The sequence below is a fragment of the Hemiscyllium ocellatum genome, chromosome 29, assembly GCF_020745735.1.
Source record: "Hemiscyllium ocellatum isolate sHemOce1 chromosome 29, sHemOce1.pat.X.cur, whole genome shotgun sequence".
NCBI classification, from domain to species: Eukaryota; Metazoa; Chordata; class Chondrichthyes; order Orectolobiformes; family Hemiscylliidae; genus Hemiscyllium; species Hemiscyllium ocellatum.
In genome coordinates this window covers 45,548,452-45,572,360 of record NC_083429.1, presented here as the reverse complement: position 1 = coordinate 45,572,360, position 23,909 = coordinate 45,548,452, and the positions used below count along the sequence as shown (strand labels likewise).

Genomic DNA, 23,909 nt, shown 5'->3' with positions numbered 1-23,909 from the left:
GAGAACCTGTTCAGTACAAGTTCTGGCTGGGAAAAATTAGACATTTTCAAACTCTTGTATTATCCCAAACATACTACAAACAGTAATCTATTTCACCATGTTTTATTAGTTTCCAAGCAGTAAAACGGAAAATCATGCATCATACAGATATTGAACTTTGAGCAAGGGATGTTTGAAGAACCTTGGTGATATCACCCACAACCACCAAAATTTAATATAATTCTATTACCAAAGAAGCTGCTTGGCCTTGAATGCATCAAGGGAAAATATAACTTCCAATCTGTAAACAGCATGTTTTTACTCTGTTCCTGGAGTATCTATTGCCTGCTGGTAAGTGGTCTTTCTTCTGGAACCTCTGGCCTACTCCTGATGATTGTACTTCAAGAACAGTGTCAGATAGGAAATCCCAATTTATTGACTCAACAATGATGAAGGAACAGTAAAATATATCAGAGTCAGGAAGGCATTACAACCACATTGTCACGACCAAAATGTTTCACCACTTTATTTTTGAGCCTGACCTCGGTGTTAAAGACCCATCCCAACACCAATACTAAATGGAAATTACACCTGGAAGACAGAATCTCACATTACATTTCACTCAGGAACCAATTCGGCCATCACACATAATTTACACTCTTAAGTTTACTACCAGTGTGAAGCAATTTTAGTTTTTTAATTAAGCTGTAAAGTGTGACTGTACTGTAGTATCAGTGCCTGATACTATATTTGTTAATTATACATTTACAAAGACCATTTTCCACTACAGTGATACAAAATTGTTTATAATCAATATGAAAATGGTTAAGTAAACAAAACAAAATGTTTTGCCTCAAGATAAACAAATGCAGTATTTATTAAATTCTACAATAACAGGCATCGGATGACAGATTATATACACATGCTTGAATTGTATCTCTTTCCTCCTACACTTGCACACTATTTATTGAAAAAAAATAAACTGCATAAACCTGCTAAACTAAGTTGGGCATTATTTAAAGTGAAAACAATCTGGCAAGCAATTAAGGCTTTATCTGATAGTTCTAAATGTTTACTTTCCAAATATTGTTAAAGAACTACAAAAGTGGAAGAAATGGAAAATGCTTTGCATTAAAATAATGTATCTTCCCACAGTTAAATATAAATAAATAATGTTGATCCAAAATTCATGTTGAAGGGTTTTAAGACAAATAAGCTACTTTGACAGCCCTCTCAAAAAGTAAAAAGTGATGTTATTGAAACACAAGATCCCAAGTTCTATGTTCTCAGCTTCTTTAGCCTCTTACCATTTCCATAATTAGCAATACATATGAAAAGTAAACTTCAATCAACTGTTGTTTCGCTGCCAATAAAATTAAGCATGTTGTGAACTAAATTATTTTCTCTGTACTATCTCTTGTTGATATGCAAACTAATAATCAAACAGTATGTTTTTTTCAGCAACCAGTTGTTATAAACCAAGTTCAGAGATGAGTGGAGTTCCACCCATTTTGATAAATAACATCAACGAGACCAAGATAACCTTATAAAGGCATACTTACACCAACACGAATAAATCGCTTGTTTAAAAAGGAATTTGTGTAGTAACTTGAAAACAAACTTGGATGTTGACATTTAAATTAATCTTTGAATCTAAGACCTCTGATGGTGCAGAGTGGTGATAATATATTTAGGCAAAGAAGAACCCTAGGAAGGAATGGTTTACAAGATGCTCCATGGTTTGACTTGCCTCACCTCCATGAAATATCAAGCTATTGATGGGTAAGAAAGTGATTTTCAATTGGTTCTATTGCCTACATTATAACAGTGGTAATACTTCAAAATACTTCATGCGCTGTAAAGCGCTTTGAGATAGGCTTGTCTCGGTTATATTTTGGACCTGCATTTTGTGCAGGTTATTGGAGTAGGTGGAAATGTGGAGGTGATAATGGAATGGCAATGTCACTCGTCAGGTAATCCAGACTTTAGGCTAATATCCTGAGGACATAAATTTGAATCCTACCATGGCAGGTGGCGAAATCTGAATGCAATTTTTAAAAAACTGGAATAACCACTGTTGGCTGCCATAAAAATCCATCTGGTTCACTCGTCCTTACTTCAGGTAAGAACACGTGTCATCCTTAATTGGTCTAACCTGCACATGATTCCAGACTCTCAACCATACTCTGGTCAACTATGGATGTACAATTCATGCTAGCCTAGTCTGCGACATCCATATCCCATAGAACATAGAACATTACAGGGCAATACAAGCCCTTCGGCCTTCGATGTTGTGCTGACCTGTGGAACCAATCTAAAGCCATCTATCCTACACTATTCCATTTTCATCCATATGTTTATTCAGTAACCATTTAAATGCCCTTAATGATGGCGAGGCTACTACTATTGCAGGCAGTGCATTCCATGCCCCAACTATTCTGAGTAAAGAAACTACCTCTGACATCTGTCCTATATCTATCACCCCTCAATTTAAAGCTATGACCCCTCGGGCTAGCCATCACCATCCAAAGAAAAAGGCTCTTGTTTTCCACCCTATCTAACCCTCTGATTATCTTATATGTCTCAATTAAGTCACCTCTCAACCTCCTTCTCTCTAATGAAAAGAGCCTCAAGTCCCTCAGCCTTTCCTCATAAGACCTTCCATCCATACCAGGCAACATCCTCGTAAATCTCCTCTGAACCCTTTCCAAAGCTTCCACATCCGTCCTATAATGTGGTGACCAGAACTGTACACAATACTCCAAATGTGGTCACATCAAATGTTTGTATAGATTAGATTAGATTAGATTAGATTAGATTACTTACAGTGTGGAAACAGGCCCTTCGGCCCAACAAGTCCACACCGACCCGCCGAAGCGCAACCCACCCATACCCCTACATTTACCCTTGCCTAACACTATGGACAATTTAGCATGGCCAATACACCTGACCCACACATCTTTGGACTGTGGGAGGAAACCGGAGACCTGGAGGAAACCCACGCAGACACAGGGAGAACGTGCAAACTCCACACAGTCAGTTGCCTGATTCGGGAATTGAACCCGGGTCTCAGGCGCTGTGAGGCAACAGTGCTAACCACTGTGCCACCATGCCGCCCACTATAGCTGCAGCATGGCTTTGTGGCTCCGAAACACATTTCCTCTAACAATAAAAGCTAACACACCGTATACCTTCTTATCAACCCTATCAACCTGGGTGGCAACTTTCAGGGATCTATGTACAGTACATGGTCATCGGGATCTCTCCGATCATCGACACTACCAACAATCTTACCATTAGCCCAGTACTCTTTATTCCTTTTGCTCCTTCCAAAGTGACTCACTTCACACTTTTCCACAATGAACTTCATTTGCCACCTCTCAGCCCAGCTCTGCAGCTTATCCATGTCCATCTGTAACCTGTAACATCCTTCAGTACCACCCACAACTCCACCAACCTCAGTGTCATCCGTAATTTACTAACCCATTCTTCTACGCCCTTATTTTAGGTCATTTATAAAAATGACAAACAGCAATAGCCCCAAAACAGATCTTTGTGGTACACCACTAGTAACTGAATACCAGGATGAACATTTCCCATCAACCACCACCCTATCTCTTCCTTCAGCTAGCCAATTTCTGATTCAAACCGCCAAATCACCGTCAATTCCATGCCTCCATATTTTGCACAATAGTCTACCGTGAGGAACTTCAACTCTTCACTGAAATCCACATATACCATATCAACCACTTTACCCTCATCCACATGTTTGATCACCATCTCAAAGCGCTCAATAAGGTTTGCGAAGCACGACCTATCCTTCACAAAACCATGTTGACTATCCCTAATCAACTTATTCCTCGCTAGATGATTATAAATCCTAACTCTTATAACCTTTTCCAACAGTTTACCCACAACCAAAGTAAGGCTCACTGGCTTATAATTACCAGGGTGTTCTCTACTCCCCTTCTTGAACAAGAGGACAACATTTGCTATCCTCCAGTCTTCTGGCATTATTCCTGTGGACAATGACAACAAAGATCAAAGCCAAAGGCTCTGAAATCTCCTTCCTAGCTTCTCAGAGAATCCTAGGATAAATCCTATCCAGCCCAGAGGACATATCTATTTTCACACTTTCCAGAATTGCTAACACCTCTTCCTTGTGGACCTCAATCCTGACTAATCTAATAACCTGTAACTCAGTATTCTCCTTGACAATATTGTCTTTTTCAGTGTGAATATGAACGAAAAATATTTATGCAGCGCTTCCCGTATCTCCTCAGACTCCATGCACAACTTCCCACTTTTATCACTGATTGGCCCTAATCTTTCTTCAGTCATTCTTTTATTCCGGACATACCTATCGAAAGCTTTAGGGTTTTCCTTGATCCTACCTACCAACAACTTCTCATGTCCCCTCCTGGCTCTTCTTAGCTCTCTCTTTAGGTCTTTCCTGGCTAACTTGTAACTCTCACATGCGATGAGCCTTCATATCTCATCCTAACATAAGACTGCTTCCTCATGACAAGAGATTCAACTTCTTTAGTAAGCCACGGCTCCCTCGCTCAACCACTTCCTCCTTGCCCGACTGGTGCATACTTATCAAGGACACACGGTAGCTCCACATGCCCATCCCCTGCAGTCCTATCCCCCAGCAATAAGTTAAAGCCACCATAAAACTACCCTGTTACTCTCACTCTTATTCAGAGTTATCTTTGCTATCCTTTCCTCTACATCTCTGGAACTATTTGGAGACCTATAGAAAATTCCCAACAGGGTGACCTCTCCTTTCCTGTTTCTAACCTCAGCCTATATTTCAGCAGTTGAGTCCTCAAATGTCCTTTTTGTTACCGTAATACTGTGCCTAACTAATAATGCCACACCTCCCCCTCTATTACCATCTTCTCTATTCTTACTGAAACTTCTAAACTCTGGAACCCACAATAAACATTCCTGTCCTTGCTCTATCCATATCTCCGAAATAACCACAACATTGAAGTCCCAGGTACCAACCCATGCTGCAAGTTCACCCACTTCATTTCGGATGCTCCTGGCATTGAAGTAGACACACTTCAAACCACCTTCCTGCTTGCCGGTGAACTCTTGCAACCTTGAAACCATAGTTCTGACCTCACTATTCTCAACCTCCTGGACACTGGAACTACAATTTATGTTCCCATCCTCTTGTTGAATTAATAAATTAATCCCATAAATTAATTTTAAAAATCATGATTGTTATTGAATTGTGGAGCAGACGTGAGGGATCAAGTTGCCTACTGCTGTTTCTAATTCATATGATTGTTAAAGGCATGCTTAGGTTATGAAAGGCATTATGAAATGCTTTAACATGCATTGATCATATGAAAAATGAAAAAGGAAACAAACAAAAAAGAACCTATTGAGCAACTTTGCCTGTTCCAAACAGAAACTGTGCATCATTGCACAAACACTCAATTGCTAACTGTCCACTTCTCCAAGTCTGAACAATACATTCAACGTCCCAAAAGATTTTGAACAATAACTTAGTGATGAACCAAAAGGAAGATTACATGGTCTGAAAGTCAGGGAAGAGGCAAGTCAATCTAAACCCACTGGCAAAGGTATGCATTGATTTTTGTGTATGTCCCTAGTCAATAAAACATATTCAATATTTCTCCATGGAATCAAGTATAATCTCTACCAGAAGACACCACAAACCTTTACTACAATTAGAAAATCTATCACAATACAATAACATTTTGTAGCACTAAACTTTGTTGTAACATATAGACCACGGTAGTCTGATTTTCATGCCAGCGGTGATAAATCATACATAAAGGAGTTAAATCTCAACACCAACTTGCTAAGGAGGTTAAACATAACTTACAGCTGTAGTGCAAAATGAAATTTTACACAATGTAATTTATCTATTCACTTTTTCAGGTAATGTTATGCAGTGTGAAATTCTTTCACTTAGAGCAAGACCTTCCTACAACCATTGACATTTCGAATAGATGCCTCAAATAGAGAAATGTTTTGCAAGGTACAAAGATTGTTTAAAACGATACTGAGCAGGAATAAAGGTAACAGAAAAACTGAGGTGTGTCCTAAGACTAAGTAGTAGAAAGATCTTTCAATGGACTTTCAAAAATCAAGCTGGTAAAGCAGAGATATTGGAACTTAGGAGCAAAGTGACACAATAGGCTGAAAGAACAGCCACTGACCCCGGAGCAGAGAACATTTGAATTAGCAAGAGAAAACAAAATGTAAATGGCTGTCAAAGAACTACCAGGGTCATGCAAATATATTATAAGCTCACTGAAACAGAAGGGCATTACCTTGTAGGAATTTTAAAATATTCACAAAAATGTTTGTAGACAGTCGACAGGTATAAGGAATGCTGGGTTTGGACACAGACAGTGGCAGTCAAATGGAAATTTGTAGATGCTGCATTGAGAAACTAAGATGTGCAGTACATACAAAGCTGCAAAAGATAAATCTTGTTATTAAAAGCTTCCATCTCACTGAGGCAACTTTAGGATAATTCACAACCTACCCTGAAAAATATGTTCACTTTTTGACAGTTGTGGAAAATTCCATGACAGCAGCTGAGACAATTCACAACATTCTAAAACTTCTCCAACAACAATTCACCCCATCTCCCAATGAATCCTATAAAATATTCCATGAGTGGATCCATATCGTCACCAAAACCTACCACTTCTTCTTTGGGCCATACTCATCTCTACACTAAATCTTATTTGAATTACATTTGAAGTATGTCTATTACTTCTTTTTAGATTAGATTAATTACCTACAGTGCAGAAACAGGCCCTTCGGCCCAACCAGTCCACACCAACCCTCCGAAGAGTAACCCATCCAGACCCATTTCCCTCTGACTAATGTACCTAACACTACGGGCAATTTAGCATGGCCAATTCACCTGATCTGCACATCTGTTGACTGTGGGAGGAAACTGGAGCACCCGGGGGAAACTCATGTAGACACGGGGAGAATGTGCAAACTCCACACACAGACAGTTGCCCAAGGCTGGAATTGAACCTGGGACCCTGGCGCTGTGAGACAGCAGTGCTAACCACTGAGCCACCGTGCCACCCTTCTCGATACATTGTTTAAAAACATGAATGAAAATATTAGCTTTGCCATCTACAGTTGCACTGAAAAGCTGCACAGTCTGCATCTGAACAGAATCCCAGAGTTCTGCTCCTCTAGACTTAACTGAAGTGGTGGTGAAGTTGACAAAGTCGAGGCTCACAAAATGTCGGTATTGGTCCAAAGCTAAACATAAAAGAGTTTTGTGATCTTTGAATGTGGAGGAAATTTCAGCTCAACTAGGCCTTAGTATTAGCCAGTCAGTTGTAATATGCTGCAATTATTTCAGGGTCAAAGAAGGAGGCACAAGGATCAAGGACAAGATAGAAAGTAACGTCATTATTCTGTGATAGACTGATTGAAAGGAATTAGTTCACACAGTTTACTATTTTCTTTTCATTTACATATTGTATAAAATTTATAAACTGTTTTAGAAACAAATTTCACATAAATGGGAAGGATTGTGAAATATAATTGGGTAACAGGTTGATAAACAGTTACAATAAAATATTCCAGGGATGTTCAGATTTCATAAATCATGAACATAAACTTCAAGTTTTTTTAAAAAAACTGAACACTCTCATATATAATTTTTTTGCAATACATTGGAGTGCAATTTGCTGTATTGTTCGTAGGTTCCCAGCGGAGGTTGGGTACAATATCCAAACCTCTGTATCTATCCCCACTACTGCTTCTATGTCCTTCTTGTTCTTCCTGCATAACAAAAAGAAATCTTTAATAATCACACAAGCTCTACCTGTGTGCAGAATTACAGTCAGTGATGTCAGAGTCAGACCAGTAATGATGCAGGAGCAGCAATTGTTTCCCTGGAAACACCAAAGAGGCAAGCAGACTGGCTCCAAATGGTAGAGATTTCATACAAACGGAAACCAGCTTAAACATTAACACTGACCTGTATGTACAGACTTAAGTCGCAAAAGTACTGAGTTTTGAATTTCAGTATTGTATAGATTGTTACCTTTATAGCATTAAATGAAACCCACAAGATTATGGCACAGCCTGTTTCTGCCAGCTTTGGTCAAAGTCCCCATCAATCAAACAAAGCAAGAACAAAACATCTAACCACTACATTATAATGCTAAAAACTGACCCACTCAATAGCTACATATTTACTCTTGCCTTTAAATTCAAGTTAGAAAATGATGCCAGATTAATGGTGGACAAATTAATGATTTGAAAGGAAAAATGCAATACTTCAACTATTACTGGGTAATAAGCTTGCACCAAAATAACTAATGTCCTAACGTTTTTGTTATCATTGAAGTTAAATACTGAATTATTATATTCACCTACTATTGTATTATTGAATAATTTAAAGATTAGAACAGAAATTAGAATGTTTAAATCAAATATTAGCATCCTGATATCAGTTCTATAAATTTTCTTGACAATCAAATGACTAGAAACAATTGTGACATCTCCAGTCTTTGTTACATTTCAATGCTCACAATTCTTGTATCTATAAAACCCATTATGCAAATGACTAATAAAAGGTTTATTTAAGCAATAAGCAAAAAGTAAACCAATTCTGCTCGTTAGCCTAGGATTTTTAGAAGTTTATTCTACTTAAAAGTATCAATTACTTTGAAGTAAATTTAGAATATGGAAATAAATGCAGCCCAATTCAAATGAGGGATACACTTGGCATCTGGTCACCTCATACCCGTTTTCAACAGTTCTGTTTCATTAAAGCAGCGCTTAAGATGCTTCTGGTCAGGAATATGCTAGGAACACAAAGTAAGCATTTCACCCATATTTCCTTGTAGAAACATGACAAGGTTTCATTGGCTTTCCTCCCATTTCCCTGAAATCAAAATAAAATCCCTTCTTAGCAATGCCACACAATGGAACATTCCATGTCAGAGACAGGAATGAGAAACTGACGTGGATCCTTACCCTTCTTCAAAAAAAGTATATTTTTAATAAATCAGTCGCAGAATAACATGGGCAATAGCTGTGAACAAGCTATGATTTGGACTACCACTCCTTCTTTCCCACTTCATTAAAGAAAAACAGGAGCACTGCAATGGGGTTCACCGTGAGGGGCATAACAAGGACAAATGTAAGGTATAAAAGTTAAAACCATTTCTAACTTCATATAAATTGAAATATCTTCAAGCTTTTCATTATGCAAGTCATTTCTGCTCCAAAATTCACTAAATTCACTACTTAGAAACATTGATAAGATTCGCTCACAGCAGAGCAAGATGATTCACTATGGGTCAGTCTTATTCATATCCTAGTGACCAAATACAAAGCAGCACTAGCAGAAGCCGAACAGCAAATCACATGCCTGATCTAAAAGTCAAAAAGCGACTTATATCTAAAGATAAGAAAGGACAACTTGACTGGGAGAAGAAGAGTATGAAGGAGAAATATCATTAGTGTTGTTGCATCACAAAATTTTGATATTCAAAAATTTCCAGTTTACAAAAATGAAATATATATATCTTTTAAAAAATGGCAATTTTTATTTTTTATTTATTCAGGGATGTGGATTTTGTTTGATGGGCCTGCACTGAACTGGCTCATCTCCAATTGCCCTTGAGAAGATGGTGGTGAACTTGAAGCACTGTAGCCTCTATGATGTAGGTGCACACAATTTGCTTTTAGAGAGGGAGATACAGTATTTTGACCCAGCAACAGTGAAGGAACAATGACATATCTGATGGTAAGTGGCATGGAGTGGAATTTGCAGGAGGAAGTTTTCCCATGTATCTGTTGCCCTTGTTCTTCTAAATGACAGTGGTCGTAGGTTTGAAAAGGTGCCATCTCAGGAATCTTGGTGAATTTATGCACCACATTTTATAGATGTTACGCTGCTGCTACTTTGCATTGGGGGTGGAGAGACTGAATGTTTATGGATGTGGTGCCAATCAAACAAGCTGTTTTTCCTGGATGGTGTCAAACTTTTTAAGTGTTGTAGAAGCTGCACCCATCCAGACAAGTAGGAAGTATTCCATCATGCTCCTGACTTGATGGTGGGAAGTCTTTGAGGACTCAAATGAGTTACTCACCACAGGATTTCTAGCCTCTGACCTGCTCTTGTAGCCACATTTTTGAAAGATAGTTTCCATTCAACCTGTTCAAAGATGTTATGATACACCTCTAGAGCAGGTCAGACATGAACTAAGGCTCCCAACTCAGAGGTAGGCACATTACCACTGCACCACAAGAGCCCTCTATGGTATTTATATAGCTAGGCCAGGACTGATTCTGGTCAATGCTAACCTCCAGGATGTTCCTACTGGGGTGGTTGCCATTGGCCAGAATCTAAACTGGACTAGCCATATAAGTGCTGTGGCTACATGAGCAAGTCAGGGGCTATGAATCCTCTAGTAAGTTACTAAATGTTAAAATCAATTTTGAGATGCATTTTAAAATAAATTCCCAAAACTAAGTCCCAAATTATGAGTTGGAGATCATACAATAATTGTGAACAGAAGAATAAACTCCATTAAATTATAAAGTATTCCTGTATCTCAACACCACTGTCAATCAACAAAGCAACATTCAGTACTAATAAAGTTTTTTATCTAGTTGTCACTTTGTTAACTAACTTAATTCAAAATCAACTAACTGACAATAACATTGGTGTACCCAGTTATTGAAGCTCCAGTGAAGAAGGTGGGTCTTGTTGCATAGTGTCACTACCTTTGGGCCAGGAGACTCAGGTTCAAGACTCACCTATTCCAGATATGTATTATAACACGTCTGAACATACTCATTAGAAAATATCCACAAACAGTTTCTTCTGAGTTCAGTGGCAGTGGCAGTGGTAGTGTTCTAAGTCTGGACCAGAAGGTCCAAATTCAAATCCCATCTATTCCAGGTTTGTGACCAAACATATCTGAACAAGTTGATTAAAAATATTACAAAACTGTCCCTTATGGACTCATGGTGCAGTGGCTGTGCTCCGACCCTGAGCCAGGAGATCTGGGTTCGAGTCTCACTTCCTCCAGAGGTACATAATAAAATCTCAAAACAGATTACCCTTAAAAGAACAATGCTCCCCCAATTTTAATATTGACATATTGCAGGTTGTACTGAAGTGCCTAGGTAAAGAAAGACCCACTGCCAACACTGTCGGCAGCATTATGAATTAACCTGTTTCTGCATGGATTTTCACACAGAAATCTCCAAAAATTGCTAAAATGTAAAATCAATGAATAACAACCATACATTAAACAATTGTTGGAAGTACTCCTGGCATATAAGCGTTAATACACAAGTTATCTTCTAGGTATAATACTATTTACAGAAAATGTCTTCCTAACTACTGCATTTACACCAGTACAGTAACTATATCATCACGGTACAGTAAGATTTTTAATGGACACCTACTTCAAAATTAATTTACTATGATTAACCTTTTAAAGGAAGTCATTAACAGATTAGTCTGTTGGCTGGGTGCCATACATTAAATTTTAAGTTGTTAAAGCAAGACACCCTTATTAAATTGAACATCATTTACAACATCTGATTAACACAATACAACGATGACAATATTACCACACAAGCACAACTTTTGCATTGGCTCATTTCTCAGTTCTACGATTGTAATTTCAAAATAAGTTTGGAAAAGGAAACATAATCCTGACTCCATTTTTACCACATCTAAAAGGAAAAATAATGCAGCACATCCATAAATTTGCTAATTACACAAGTAGACAAAAAGCTGCTCCTATACTTGGGCTCATCATAAAACACAATAAATGTACACTTTATTGAAAAGCAGTTTGTGCTATGAGAATACAACGTTCAATCTCTTTTACAGATAGTATAAACTATTTTTTACAAATCATGCTGCAGCATGTTTACTGTATGAAACCTGAATAGCCCAAAACACAAAATAAAGTTTACATCCTTCATTCGTTACTAAAAATACAAATGCACATTAATTGACAACGTTTCGCCCCCTACCCTGCTTTCTGTGAAAAGTGATAATTGTTTCTCCATTCTACTCTACTTCCAGCAAATCAAAAATGTTCAGTTTTATTAAACAATCCACGTATATTGGGAAATTTTGTCCTACACAATGAGCCACTGCAAGAAATCATCCCATGTCAGTAGTAATTGCATTCAACACACTAGAAATAAGCAAATACCGTGTATACAAGTTCCTCTTTGGAATTGAAGTAAATATATCTGCAAATAGATCGCTTTAAACTTGTGCACTGTCAATCACTGCACGCAGCAATGATCAACATGCACAACCTTTATTGAAATAAACTCGAGAAATGAATCTGTTTTAATAAATCCCGAATGAATGTGTTCGCCCCGTTTGCCTTTCGGTACTTTTCACGCAGTGACGGAGATTGAAATTAACTAGAACGTTTCAACTGAACTCCGGTTATTCACTTCAAAAAGCGTGAAGCAGACGGCAACACCAGCCGTTAAACAGTCCCTGAAACTTCTTCCAAAACTCGTGGGAAGAGAGAGAGAAAAAAAATTCAAAACGGACGGTGGCTGGGTACAAAGGACAGGCCAAATTGACAGCTCTAGCCTGGCGTGACCCCCACCGGCTGGATAATGTTATAAAGGACTAAATGTGACATTTTGGACAAAACCCTTTTTTTTGTGAACAGAAATGGTTGGGGAGGGTTGACTAACAAAATCCTAGATTTCGGAAGGGAGTGGGGGGGGGGGAGGAAGGAAGGTGAGGAAGGTGAACAAGACAGGTTTCTCCTCACTTAGCCCCATTGACAGCTGTCAAAAAAGACACAGGGACGGTATAGTTTCATTTCCCCAAACCCCCCTCCGGCCCCCTTCAAGCAAGATTCACAATCCATTGGCTTTCAAATAAAGATCAATTTCTCAGCTCAGTGTCAACTGGGGAGGAAAAGACTGGGAGAAGGGAAAGTGAGGAAGAAAAACACCTTCTCCCCTCAGAAGTAAAAAGAGGGGAGAGTCCAAGCGCCATGAGACCAGATGATAGAAGTTGGAGAGGAGGGGAGGCTGATCGTTACTTCAGGAGGAGCAAAGGGGGAGGGGGGAGGTAATGTGATCGGGGATATCTGTGAGATAATACAGAAAGTCTGCAAAATACGAGAGACGTTGGGGGGGGGGGGAGGTGGTGGTGAAGGAAGAGAAAAAATATCTGAATACGTTACTTTGGCCTTGGTGACGATGTGAGTGGCCAGCTTGACCACCGCGAAGTTTCCCTTGCCGATGGTCCTCTCGATCTCGTAGTAGCCAATCCTGGCCGGCCCGGTTTTATGTGGCTGCGGCGGCGGCGGCTGAGGAAGGTTCCCGTTCCTCACTGCACCGCTGGACGCCATCTTGTCGAAAACACCAGCAGCAGCAGCGGCGGCGGCGGCGGCAGCAGGAGCGCGCCTGCGCCCGCGCGCACGGCGGACTCCCTCCCCCCCCCCCTCGAAACGCCCAGGCGACAGGGCACAAGGTGGGCGGGGACTTGCGGGGCGCGTGTTGATGGCGTGCGCGCCCACGGCCAACTCCCCCCCCCGCCAACGTCCGCGCTCCCCGAGCAAGCAAGCGTGCGCGCGCACTCCCTCCCGCTCGTCATTAAACACGCCCGCGGCGGTGACGCGATGGAAGAGCCCGGGAGCGCTGACGTCAATGCAAAGTGTCCATGAGAGCTTGTTTCCTTTTGCGTCTCCTGGATCTTATCAGTGAGCTGCGCTCGCCTGCACTTCATTGACCGTGTACTGTAATGCAAATGCCCTTATCTTTTTTTTTCCATCCCCGGAGCTATAAGTTCACAGCATCCCGTTTCAAAGTTTGCAGTTTTGTTTTATTTCTCCCCATGCCCGAAATGGTTTTATCGTGCGTCAATCAATTTCCCGCTATGCAACTCATTTGAAAATCAGAAAATGCTGCAATCGCTCAGCAGGTCAACCAGAAAGGTTAATTTTGTAAGTCAGGCCCTTTGAAGGTCAGGTGGAAGGAGATGCTGGAAATATGAAATTTTGAAAATAAAAGTGCTAAGAGAAATTCAGCCAGTTCGGCAGCATCTGTGGAAAGACAGCGATAATGTTCCGAGTCAGGTCCTGTATGACTCTTCTCCGGAACGGATCTTCTGCCAGACCTGCTAGGTATCTTGAGCTGTGCTTCTTGACATGCTGAGTTTAGAAGAAGTCATACTGTACTCGGAATGTTACCTCTGTTTCGCCACAGCTACTGCCAAATCCGCTGCGTTTCTCCAGATTGTCCTTCCAACATCAGTCTCCTGGTGTTAACGGAACTTTGCTGTGCTTCCTATGTTTTTAGTTGCGATTAATGTCAGATTGCGCTCTTCATGTCCCACTCCATTTGTTTTTTCTCCTTGGACATACCTTCAAACTTATCCCTTTAACCAAGGTTTTGATCATCTGCCCTAATGTCATCTAATAGGACTTGGTGTTAAGCTTGGTGTTCATAATAATCCCGTGAAGTGCTATGAGATATTTTCATTATTTCGAAGGCACAATTATAAGTTGCTGTTTTGTGATTGCTAATAATTCCACCCTTCCTCAAACCCCGACTCCTTGCTCCTTCCTTCTTGCTGAGACCTGAACGTTTTTAAAATCCCAGCACTGCATTATGATTTAGAACAAGGAATTCAAAGTCCTACCATAGGAGGAAACTGCATGCAATCAATCTAATGCATTTAAAGCTCAGCACAAAATGAACCATGCTGTAAAACTGTTCTTAAAAACTCAGCTGGTTCACCAATGTTCTTTAAGGAATAGAATTTGCCATCCCTATACATTACTCCATATTTTGGAGTTTTCTCCTTAGGTCTTTAGGTTAAGTGGAGTAGAATAATGAATACAATCTTGTCAGACTGGAAAGGAAGACACTATTTACTAATTCATAAAACATATTTATGCTGGTTTATTTGCTAGGAATTAACTGCACGTTAAATTGCATTATTATCTTCATTTAGAAAGTTTCTCAATTTTTTTTAGTTTCTTTTGCAAATATGCGTCACTTGATTATTATGTAATTGCAACAATATGTCACTTCCCCCTAATGTCTCATGGTAAAAATGGTACACATCTTTAAAACCAATTCCAAGATCCAGGTGATTCTCCACAAAAAATTAGTATCAGATTTTTTTTTCATTTGGACGCAATGTTACACTTCTTTCCATTTTACATGTTTATTTAAATTCATTGGCAAATTTTATTTTCAAGAAAGCAAAAGCAATATATTTTTAGCATTAATATCAATATGTTGTAAACAGAAGCAATATACTAGATTGTGAAAGTGCAAAATAACTCATACATACATACATATTGAGGTGGAATATACAGGAAACTTGTTCCACAGTAAGGACAAACCATTGTTACTTTCAGAAATGGCTCAGTCCATTACGTATGCCATAACAATTTTCTGAGATTCTTGTACAGCTCTGACTTTGTCATTGTCAAATTAACCTCATCGAATGATACAGCCTTCGGTCCACCTAATCCATGTCAACCATTTTCTCAAACTAAAATAATTCCACCTGCCTGCATTTGGCCCATGTCGATCCAACCCTTTCCTATTCATGCAGTTACCTAAATGTCTTTTAAACGTTGTAACTATACCTGTATCCACCACTTCCTCTGGCAGTATGTTCCACACGCTGACCACTCTTTTTAAATTTGGATTTGTCCTTTTTAAATTTTTCTCCTCTCACCTAAAAATATGCCTCCTAGTTTTGAATTACCCCACCTTAAGGAAAAGACCTTTGCTATTCATCTTATCTATCTTATAATTTTATAAACCTCTATAAGGTCATCCCTTAGCTTCCTCCACTTCAGGCTAAAACGTCACAGCTTATCCAGCCTCTTCTTAGAACTCAAACCTTCCAGTTTCAGTAACATCCTTGTAAATCCTTGTACTCCAGAAGAGCCCTCACCAATGTCCTGTACAATCTCAACATGAGTCCCATCTCCTACACTCAAAGATCTGAGCAGTGAAGGCAAGCATGCTAAATGTCTTGTTAACCACCCTGTCATCTGTGATGCAAATTTCAAAGAATTATGTACCTGAATCCTTAGGGCTCCTTGTTCTGCAACAAACCCCTGGGCCCTACTATTCATTTTATAAGTGCTGCCCTTGTTTGTTTTGCCAAAAATGTGATACCTTGCATTTATCCAAATTAAACAGCCCATTGACCCGATCTCTTTTTAATCTTAGGTAACCCTCTTCACTGTCCACTAGACCACCAATTTTGGTGTCATCTGCAAACATACTAACCATGCTTCCTATATTGTCATCAAAATCAATGACAAACAAAAGTGGACCCAGTACCGATCCTTGTGGAACACCGCTGGTCACAGGCCTCCAGTGTGAAACACAACCATCCACCTCCACCCTCTGTCTCCTATGGTAAAATCAATTTTGTATCCAATTAGCAAGCACACCCTGAATCCCATGTCATCTAATTTTACTAACTAGACTAATGTGCAGATCCTTATCAAAGGCACTTCTAGAGTTCAAATAAACAACTTCTACTGCTCTACCCTTGTCAATCATTTTGGTTACTTCGTCAAAAAACTCAATCAGGTTTGTGAGACATGATTTCCCCCACACAAAACCATGCTGACTATCCCTAATCATTCCCTCCTCTGAATGTAAATCCTATCATTCAAAATCACCTGCAAGAATTTACCCACTACAGATGTCAGACTCACAGATCTGTAGTTCCCAGGCTTTTCTTTACAGCCTTTCTTAAATAAAGGCACAACATAAGCCACCTTCTGGCTTATAGATGATGCAAGGTTAGCTGCTAGAGGCCTCGTAATTCCCTCCCTAACTTCCCACAATCCTAGGATATATGTGATCAGGTCCCGGAGATTTATGTTTTCTGAGATCTCCAGCAATTCCTCTTCTGAAATGTGGACTGTTTGAAAAACATTGATATTTATTTCCTTGAGTTCTCTAGACTCCATTTCTTTCACCACAGTATAAAACTGATGCAAAATATTCATTTAATATCTCTCCCATCTCCTGAGGTTCAACATAAAGACAACCTCATTGATCTTTTAAGAGACCTACTCTCTCTAGTTGCTCCTTTGCTCTTAATGTACTTGTAGAATCTCTTTGGATTATCCTTCACCTTATTTGCCAAGGCTATCCTCATATACGTTCTTTGCCTTCTTGACTTCCCTCTTAAGAGTGCCCTGACTCTCTTTGTACTCTTCAAGAGATTCAGTTGATTCCAGTTGTCTACATCGAATATATGACCTTTCTTTAATTCTTGACTAGAACCTCAATATCCTTATTCATTCAAAATTCCCTAATCTCACCAACCTTGCCTTTCACTCTAACAGGAGCATAATGCCTCTGAACTCCTATTATCACACGTTTCAAAACATTCTGCTTGTCACTCATCCCTTTATCTCTGAATAGTTTACTCCAAGCAACTTTTGAAAGTTCTTGTCTCATACCATTATACACTGCCTTGTTCCAATTAAGAACTTTAACTTTTATGAATGCTTATCCTTTTATATGACTATTTCAAAACTAATAGAATTATGATCACTAGTCCCAGAGGGTTCGCCTGGTAATACGTCAGTCACTTGCCCTGCCTTATTTCCCAAAGAACTCCTAATTATAATTCTGGTTCCATTAAAATCAATGGTTTTGCTACAGTAAAATTGCTGTGACTAATGCAGAGCAGAGTAGTGGGGAAATGGTGAGCATGTAGAAATCAAAATAGAAATATATGTAAAAACATGATTTATAGGCATTTTACTGTAGTTGCAATTCTATTTCAAATTCATCTTCTGACATCAATTGTCAGTGAAATACAGCAAACTTCTTAAAATCTCCAGGATCCAGCGATTACCTAGGGGTACAATATGAGAGATCCAAAAGCACCTTTTGTCCTTGGGGAAAAATTTAATCAGTTCTCATTCTTATTTCCATCATTTAAGCATTTGCTACCAGATATAAATAAATAAACAAATAAGTTAGGTTGGAATTCCTGCAGAAATCAACAATCAAAAGTAATTTGTAGCTATCCATTGATCATATTGTTCCCAATCTAATATTCTTAAATCAAATCGCAATATAAATTTGTCACTGCAGGATCAGGGAGCACAATAGTCATTCATTACAAATATTGTCATTGCAGCAAATGTGGGTTTTATATCTAATGGGTTCTTATTATGGGACGTATTTTCTCCTCTGCATGAAATTCAAGAAGTTTTTAAAGAAAGAGGATTGATGAGAGCAGAGCAATAGATGTGATCTACATGGACTTCAGTAAGGCGTTCGACAAGGTTCCCCATGGGAGACTGAATAGCAAGGTTAGATCTCATGGAATACTGGGAGAACTAGCCATTTGGATACAGAATTAGCTCAAAAGTAGAAGACAGAGGGTAGTGGTGGAGGGCTGTTTTTCAGACTGGAGGCCTGTGACCAGTGGAGTGCCACAAGGATCGGTGCTGGGCCCTCTACTTTTTGTCATTTACATAAATGATTTGGATGCGAGCATAAGGGGTACAGTTAGTAAGTTTGCAGATGACACCAAAATTGGAGGTTTAGTGGACAGCGAAGAGGGTTACCTCGGGTTACAACAGGATCTGGACAAGATGGACCAATGGGCTGAGAAGTGGCAGATGGAGTTTAATTCAGATAAATGCGAGATGCTGCATTTTGGGATAGCAAATCTTAGCAGGACTTATACATTTAATGGTAAGGTCCTAGGGAATGTTGCTGAACAAAGAGACCTTGAAGTGCAGGTTCATAGCTCCTTGAAAGTGGAGTCGCAGGTAGATAGGATAGTGAAGAAGGTGTTTGGTATGCTTTCCTTTATTGGTCAGAGTATTGAGCACAGGATTGGGAGATCATGTTGCAGCTGCACAGGACATTAGTTAGGCCACTGTTGGAATATTGCATGCAATTCTGGTCTCCTTCCTATTGGAAAGATGTTGTGAAACTTGAAAGGGTTCCAAAAAGACTTACAAGGATGTTGCCAGGATTGGAGGATCTGACCTACAGGGAGAGGCTGAACAAGATGGGGCTGTTTTCTCTGGAGCTTCGGAAGCTGAGGCGTGACCTTATAGAAGTTTACAAAATTATGAGGGGCATGGATAGGACAAAGAGACAAAGTCTTTTCCCTGGGGTCGGGGAGTCCAGAACTAGAGGGCATAGGCTTAGGGTGAGAGAGGAAAGATATAAAAGATAACTAAGGGGCAACTTTTTCACGCAGAGGGTGGTACATGTATGGAATGAGCTGCCAGAGGATGTGGTGGAGGCTGGTACAATTGCAACATTTAAAAGGCATTTGGATGGGTATATGAATAGGAAGGGTTTGGAGGGATATGGGCCGGGTGCTGGCAGGTGTGACTAGATTGGGTTGGGATATCTGGTCGGCATGGATGGGTTGGACCGAAGAGTCTGTTTCCGTGCTGCACATCTCTATGACTTTATGACTAAGTATTAGTGACTACCATGAGGTGGTTTCTGTTGAGATTTTAGCACTCATGATCTCAGCTGATGTTACCACTAGATAAATCAGATCTCAAAATGAAATCTAACCTGATAGATCATATCTTTATTTTTCGTTAATGTCATGTAATGGTTTTAACTGAAACATAAGCACAGAATCTGCAGATTTGATTTCCACAATAAAACAGAAGTTTATTACTTCAATGAAATAAAACTAAAATATAACAAACCAAACTAATGATATATAACATGGTTTAAAATATTTCAAACACCAGCGAAACAAAGTTCCAAATACACGCCCCCCAGCAACTTGCGTTTAATAAAAACGCAGATAAATTTTATTTCCTTATCAAGGCTATAGGTTGACCTCACTGCTTCTTCTCAGTTCTGGTCTTTTGAGCTACAAAGCCTTCTCCTTTGATTCACACAACTGACATCTTAGACTTTCTCAGCTTTGTATAACCAATGAAACACTTCTGGTCTGGAAGTTTTCACAAACTGAAACCCTTGCACTGCAGTAACTTATTCCCTCAAGTGCTCTGAATCTCCCTTTCCGAGCAGAAACTATTCTTGCATTGAGTCTCTTCCAAACTGTAGTCAAAAATCTTTTAACTTTTAAGATTTCCTCAACCTAGATTTGGCTGCATGTTTTGTTTTCCTTTGCTATTATAAAACACAGAATATAAATAACCTTGCATTAACAATACAGGGCGCTTTCAGTTGTCTGTTCTCTGATATATACTGGATTAAAATCATGGCCCTGAAAAGACTGGACTAATTATGAGAAGATGTGTAGCTCAGGTTGAGGTTTTGGATGTAAGTTTGCTCGCTGAGCTGGAAGGTATGTTTTCAGATGTTTCATCACCATACTAGGTAACATCATTAGTGAGCCTCCGGTGAAGCATTGGTGGTATGGCCTGATTTTTATTTATGTGGTTAAGGTTCAGTGGACAGCAAAGGAAGTTACCTTAGTGTACAACGGGATCTTGATCAGATGAGCCAATGGGCCAAGAGATGGCAGATAAGAGTTTAATTTAAATAAATATGAGGTGCTGAGTTTTAGAAAAACAAATCAGGGCAGGGCTTAAACACTTAATGGTAAGGTCCGAGGGAGTGTTGCTGAACAAAGAGACCTTGGAGTGCAAGTTCACAGTTCCTTGAAAGTGGAGTCACAGTTAGATTAGATAGTGAAGAAGGCATTTGTTTTGCTTACCTTTATTGGTCAGTGCATTGAGAATTGGAGTTGGGACATCATGTTATGGCTGCACAGAGCATCGGAGGCTGGGGGGGGTGACCTTATAGAGGTTTTTTAAATTATGAGGGGCGTGGATAGGGTGAATAGCCAAGGTCTTTTCCCTAAGGTTGGGGAGTCCAAAACTAGAGGGTATGGGTTTAAGGTGAGAGGGGAAAGATATAAAAGAGATTTAAGTGGCAACTATTTCATGCAGAAAGTGGTGTGTGTATGTAATGAGCTGCCGGAGGAAGTGGTGAAGTGGTGAAGGCTGGTGCAATTGCAACATTTAAAAGGCATTTAGATTGGTATATGAATAGGAAAGGTTTAGAGGAAATGGGCCAAATGCTGGCAAATGTGATTAGATGTATTTAAGATACTGGGATGGCATGCACAAGTTGGACCGAAGGGTTTGTTTCCATGCTGAATATCTCTATGATTCTAAAATCACACACCTTTCATCACATGCACCCCTAAAGAAGAGTGTTCATGTATCCTTAAAAATTAATTTCTATTATCCATCAAAAATATTTCTAAAAATATTTCTAGGTCATATTGATCCTAATGGCAACATCTGGGCGTATTGCCAAACAAAGAGATCTTGGGGTGCAGGTTGGTACTTCCTTGAATGCGGAGTCACAGGTAGATAAGGTAATGAGGAAGGTGTTTCATTCATTTTCCTTTATTGGTCAATGCATTGAGTAAAGAATTTGGGATGTCATGTTCCAGCTAATCAAGACATTAGTTAGGCCACTTTTGGAATACTGCGTTCAATTCTGGTCCTCCTACCATATGAAAAATGTTGTGAAACTTGAAAGGATTCAGAAAATATCTACAAGGATGTTGCCATGGCTGGAAGGTTTGAGCTACAGGGGCAAGCTAAATAGGCTGAAGCTATTTTCCCTGGAGCATCAGAGACAGAGAAGTGACCTTTTAAAAGTTTATAAAACCATGAGAGGCGTGGACAGGGTGAATAGCCAAGATCTTTCCCCAGGGTAGGCAAGTCCAAAGTTAGAGGACATAGTTTTAAGGTGAGAGGGAAAAGATTCAAAAAGGACCTATGGAGCAATGTTTTCACACAGAGGGTGGTGCGTGTATAGAATGAGCTGCCAGATGATGTGGTGGAGGATGGTACAATTACAACATTTGAAAGGCATCTGGATGGGTACATGAACGGGAAGGGTTTAGAGGGATGTGGGCTAAATGCTGGCAAATGGGACTAAGTTCATTTGGAATATCTGTTTGGCACGGATGAGTTGGACTGAAGGGTCTGTTTCCATGCTGTATATCTCTATGACTCTAATACTACGTTTACTTTAAAAACATGCAATGAATTACATGGCAACCATTTGCATTACAGCATTTTGTTTCCTTCAAATGTGCTCTTGATAAAACATCCATTCTAACCTTGCCTTTTCCAGGCACATGAATAGTTTTTAGCTTGTGTAGCTGGAGGATTAATTTTCACTGGAAGAACTATAAGTTCACGTGCTGAAATTTAACCTAAAAAAGTCAAAGTTGTGGTCCATGCAAATAAGTTTCTTCTATATTTCTGGTGATGCATATTTCAAAATGATATATAGCCAACACAAAACCCAACTTATCCTTCTCCACCACAGAATGTTTCTGTTGACATGCAGTCTTTTATGCTGGAAAATGTTCAATCCTCATCTCATTATTTTGTAGTAAAATGGCATCTGCACTGATGTCACTGGCATCAATAGCATGTTTAAGTGCCTTTTCATAATTCAATGCTGCAAAAATAGGTTCAGCTTTGACATTCTTGTGTCCATTCAAATTTTTTTGCATTTCTTTAACAGATTTGTCAAAGGAGCCACAAAAACACTGAAGTTTGGACTAAGCTTCTAATAAAATCCGCTCATGCCAACATTTGCAAACTTTTGCATTTTGTCCTAGGCACAGGAAAATCCATAAACAGATCAATTGTTTTCCCACATTATACCCCTAAAGAAGTGAAAGCTGTGAAATTTTTCCCTGCTTAATTAACCTTTCCATATGCCTTTGCAGACTCTCTATCTTCTTTGGGCAACTTACTTTCCTGACTATTCTGGTGTCATCAGCAAATTTAGCTTCCATGCATTCAGTTCTTTCATTCAAGTCATTGACATTGGTTGAAAATAGAAGTGGGCCCATTGCAGCACTCCACTAGTTACACAAAAATAATTTTACTTTTACACAGACTGCAAAGACTAAGCCTGTTGTTCTATTTAAAACAAATTTTAAGTCTTGAGAAAGTTTGACAAGCATTGTTTACACAGGTAATTTAGAGATTGAACAATTAACCTGTTGAAATAGCAAATTATCTCTTCTGTTGTTCCTTCACATCAAACGATTATTCACATACTTGATTAGTGAGAAGTGTAGGTTCAATTTACTTGAAAATCTCAAGCAGGTTTACTTAATAGGCAAAATAATAGCTTGCAATTACAGAGTACTTCACACATACATTCTTAGTCCAGCATGCTGCTCTTTGGACTCCTCATGGCTACTGGTCTAGTGTTCGTATGTTAGTCCAGTATCATGGACTGCAGCAGATCAAAAAGGCAGCTCACCATCAATACTCAGTAGCAGAAGTATATATTATCCACATGATACACTGCAGAAATTCACCAAAGATCCTCAGACAGCACCTTCTGAACACACGATCACTTCCATCTAGAAGAACAAGGGCAGCTGATACATTAGAACAGCACCACATTCAAGTTCCCTCCAAGCCACTCACCATCCTAACTTGAAAATGTACTCCTGTCCCTTCGCTGTCACTGGGTCAATATCCTGGAATTTCCTCCCCAATGGCATATGGGTAAACCCAGAGCAGATGGACTGCAATTGTTCAAGAAGACAATTCACCACACTCTTCTCCAGGACAATTAGGAATGGGCATTAAAGCTGGCCATCCAGCAATGGCCACATCCCACAAAATGAATAAATTTTTTAAAAACCTTCTCGTGGGGAACCAGGGATGGGCAACAAATTCAGGTTCAGCCGACGACATTCATATCTCATGAATGAATAAAAAAAACTAACTCTTAAAGCAGTAATACATTATTGCCTTTTCTCAAAGATAAAGTTATATGAATAAATAATGAAAAAATATATATCTTAGATAGTCACAAAGCAGTTTACATCAAAACAAGAATTGTAAAACTTATGAGTTTAGGAGTCAGTTTATTAG

General features: G+C 39.3%; 1 protein-coding gene across 4 annotated transcripts in view; it reads right to left on the bottom strand.

Annotated features, from left to right (window-relative positions):
- The window catches only part of sik3 (SIK family kinase 3), a 302,157-nt gene extending 288,712 nt beyond the window's left edge, over window positions 1–13,445 (bottom strand). For all 4 annotated transcript variants that reach the window (XM_060846766.1, XM_060846767.1, XM_060846769.1 and 1 more), the window contains exon 1: window positions 13,206–13,445. In XM_060846766.1, the coding sequence (XP_060702749.1) occupies window positions 13,206–13,373 (168 nt within the window). In that variant the 5' untranslated portion in view covers window positions 13,374–13,445. The remainder of the gene's footprint in view (window positions 1–13,205) is intronic.
- Between the last annotated feature and the right edge of the window lie 10,464 nt (window positions 13,446–23,909).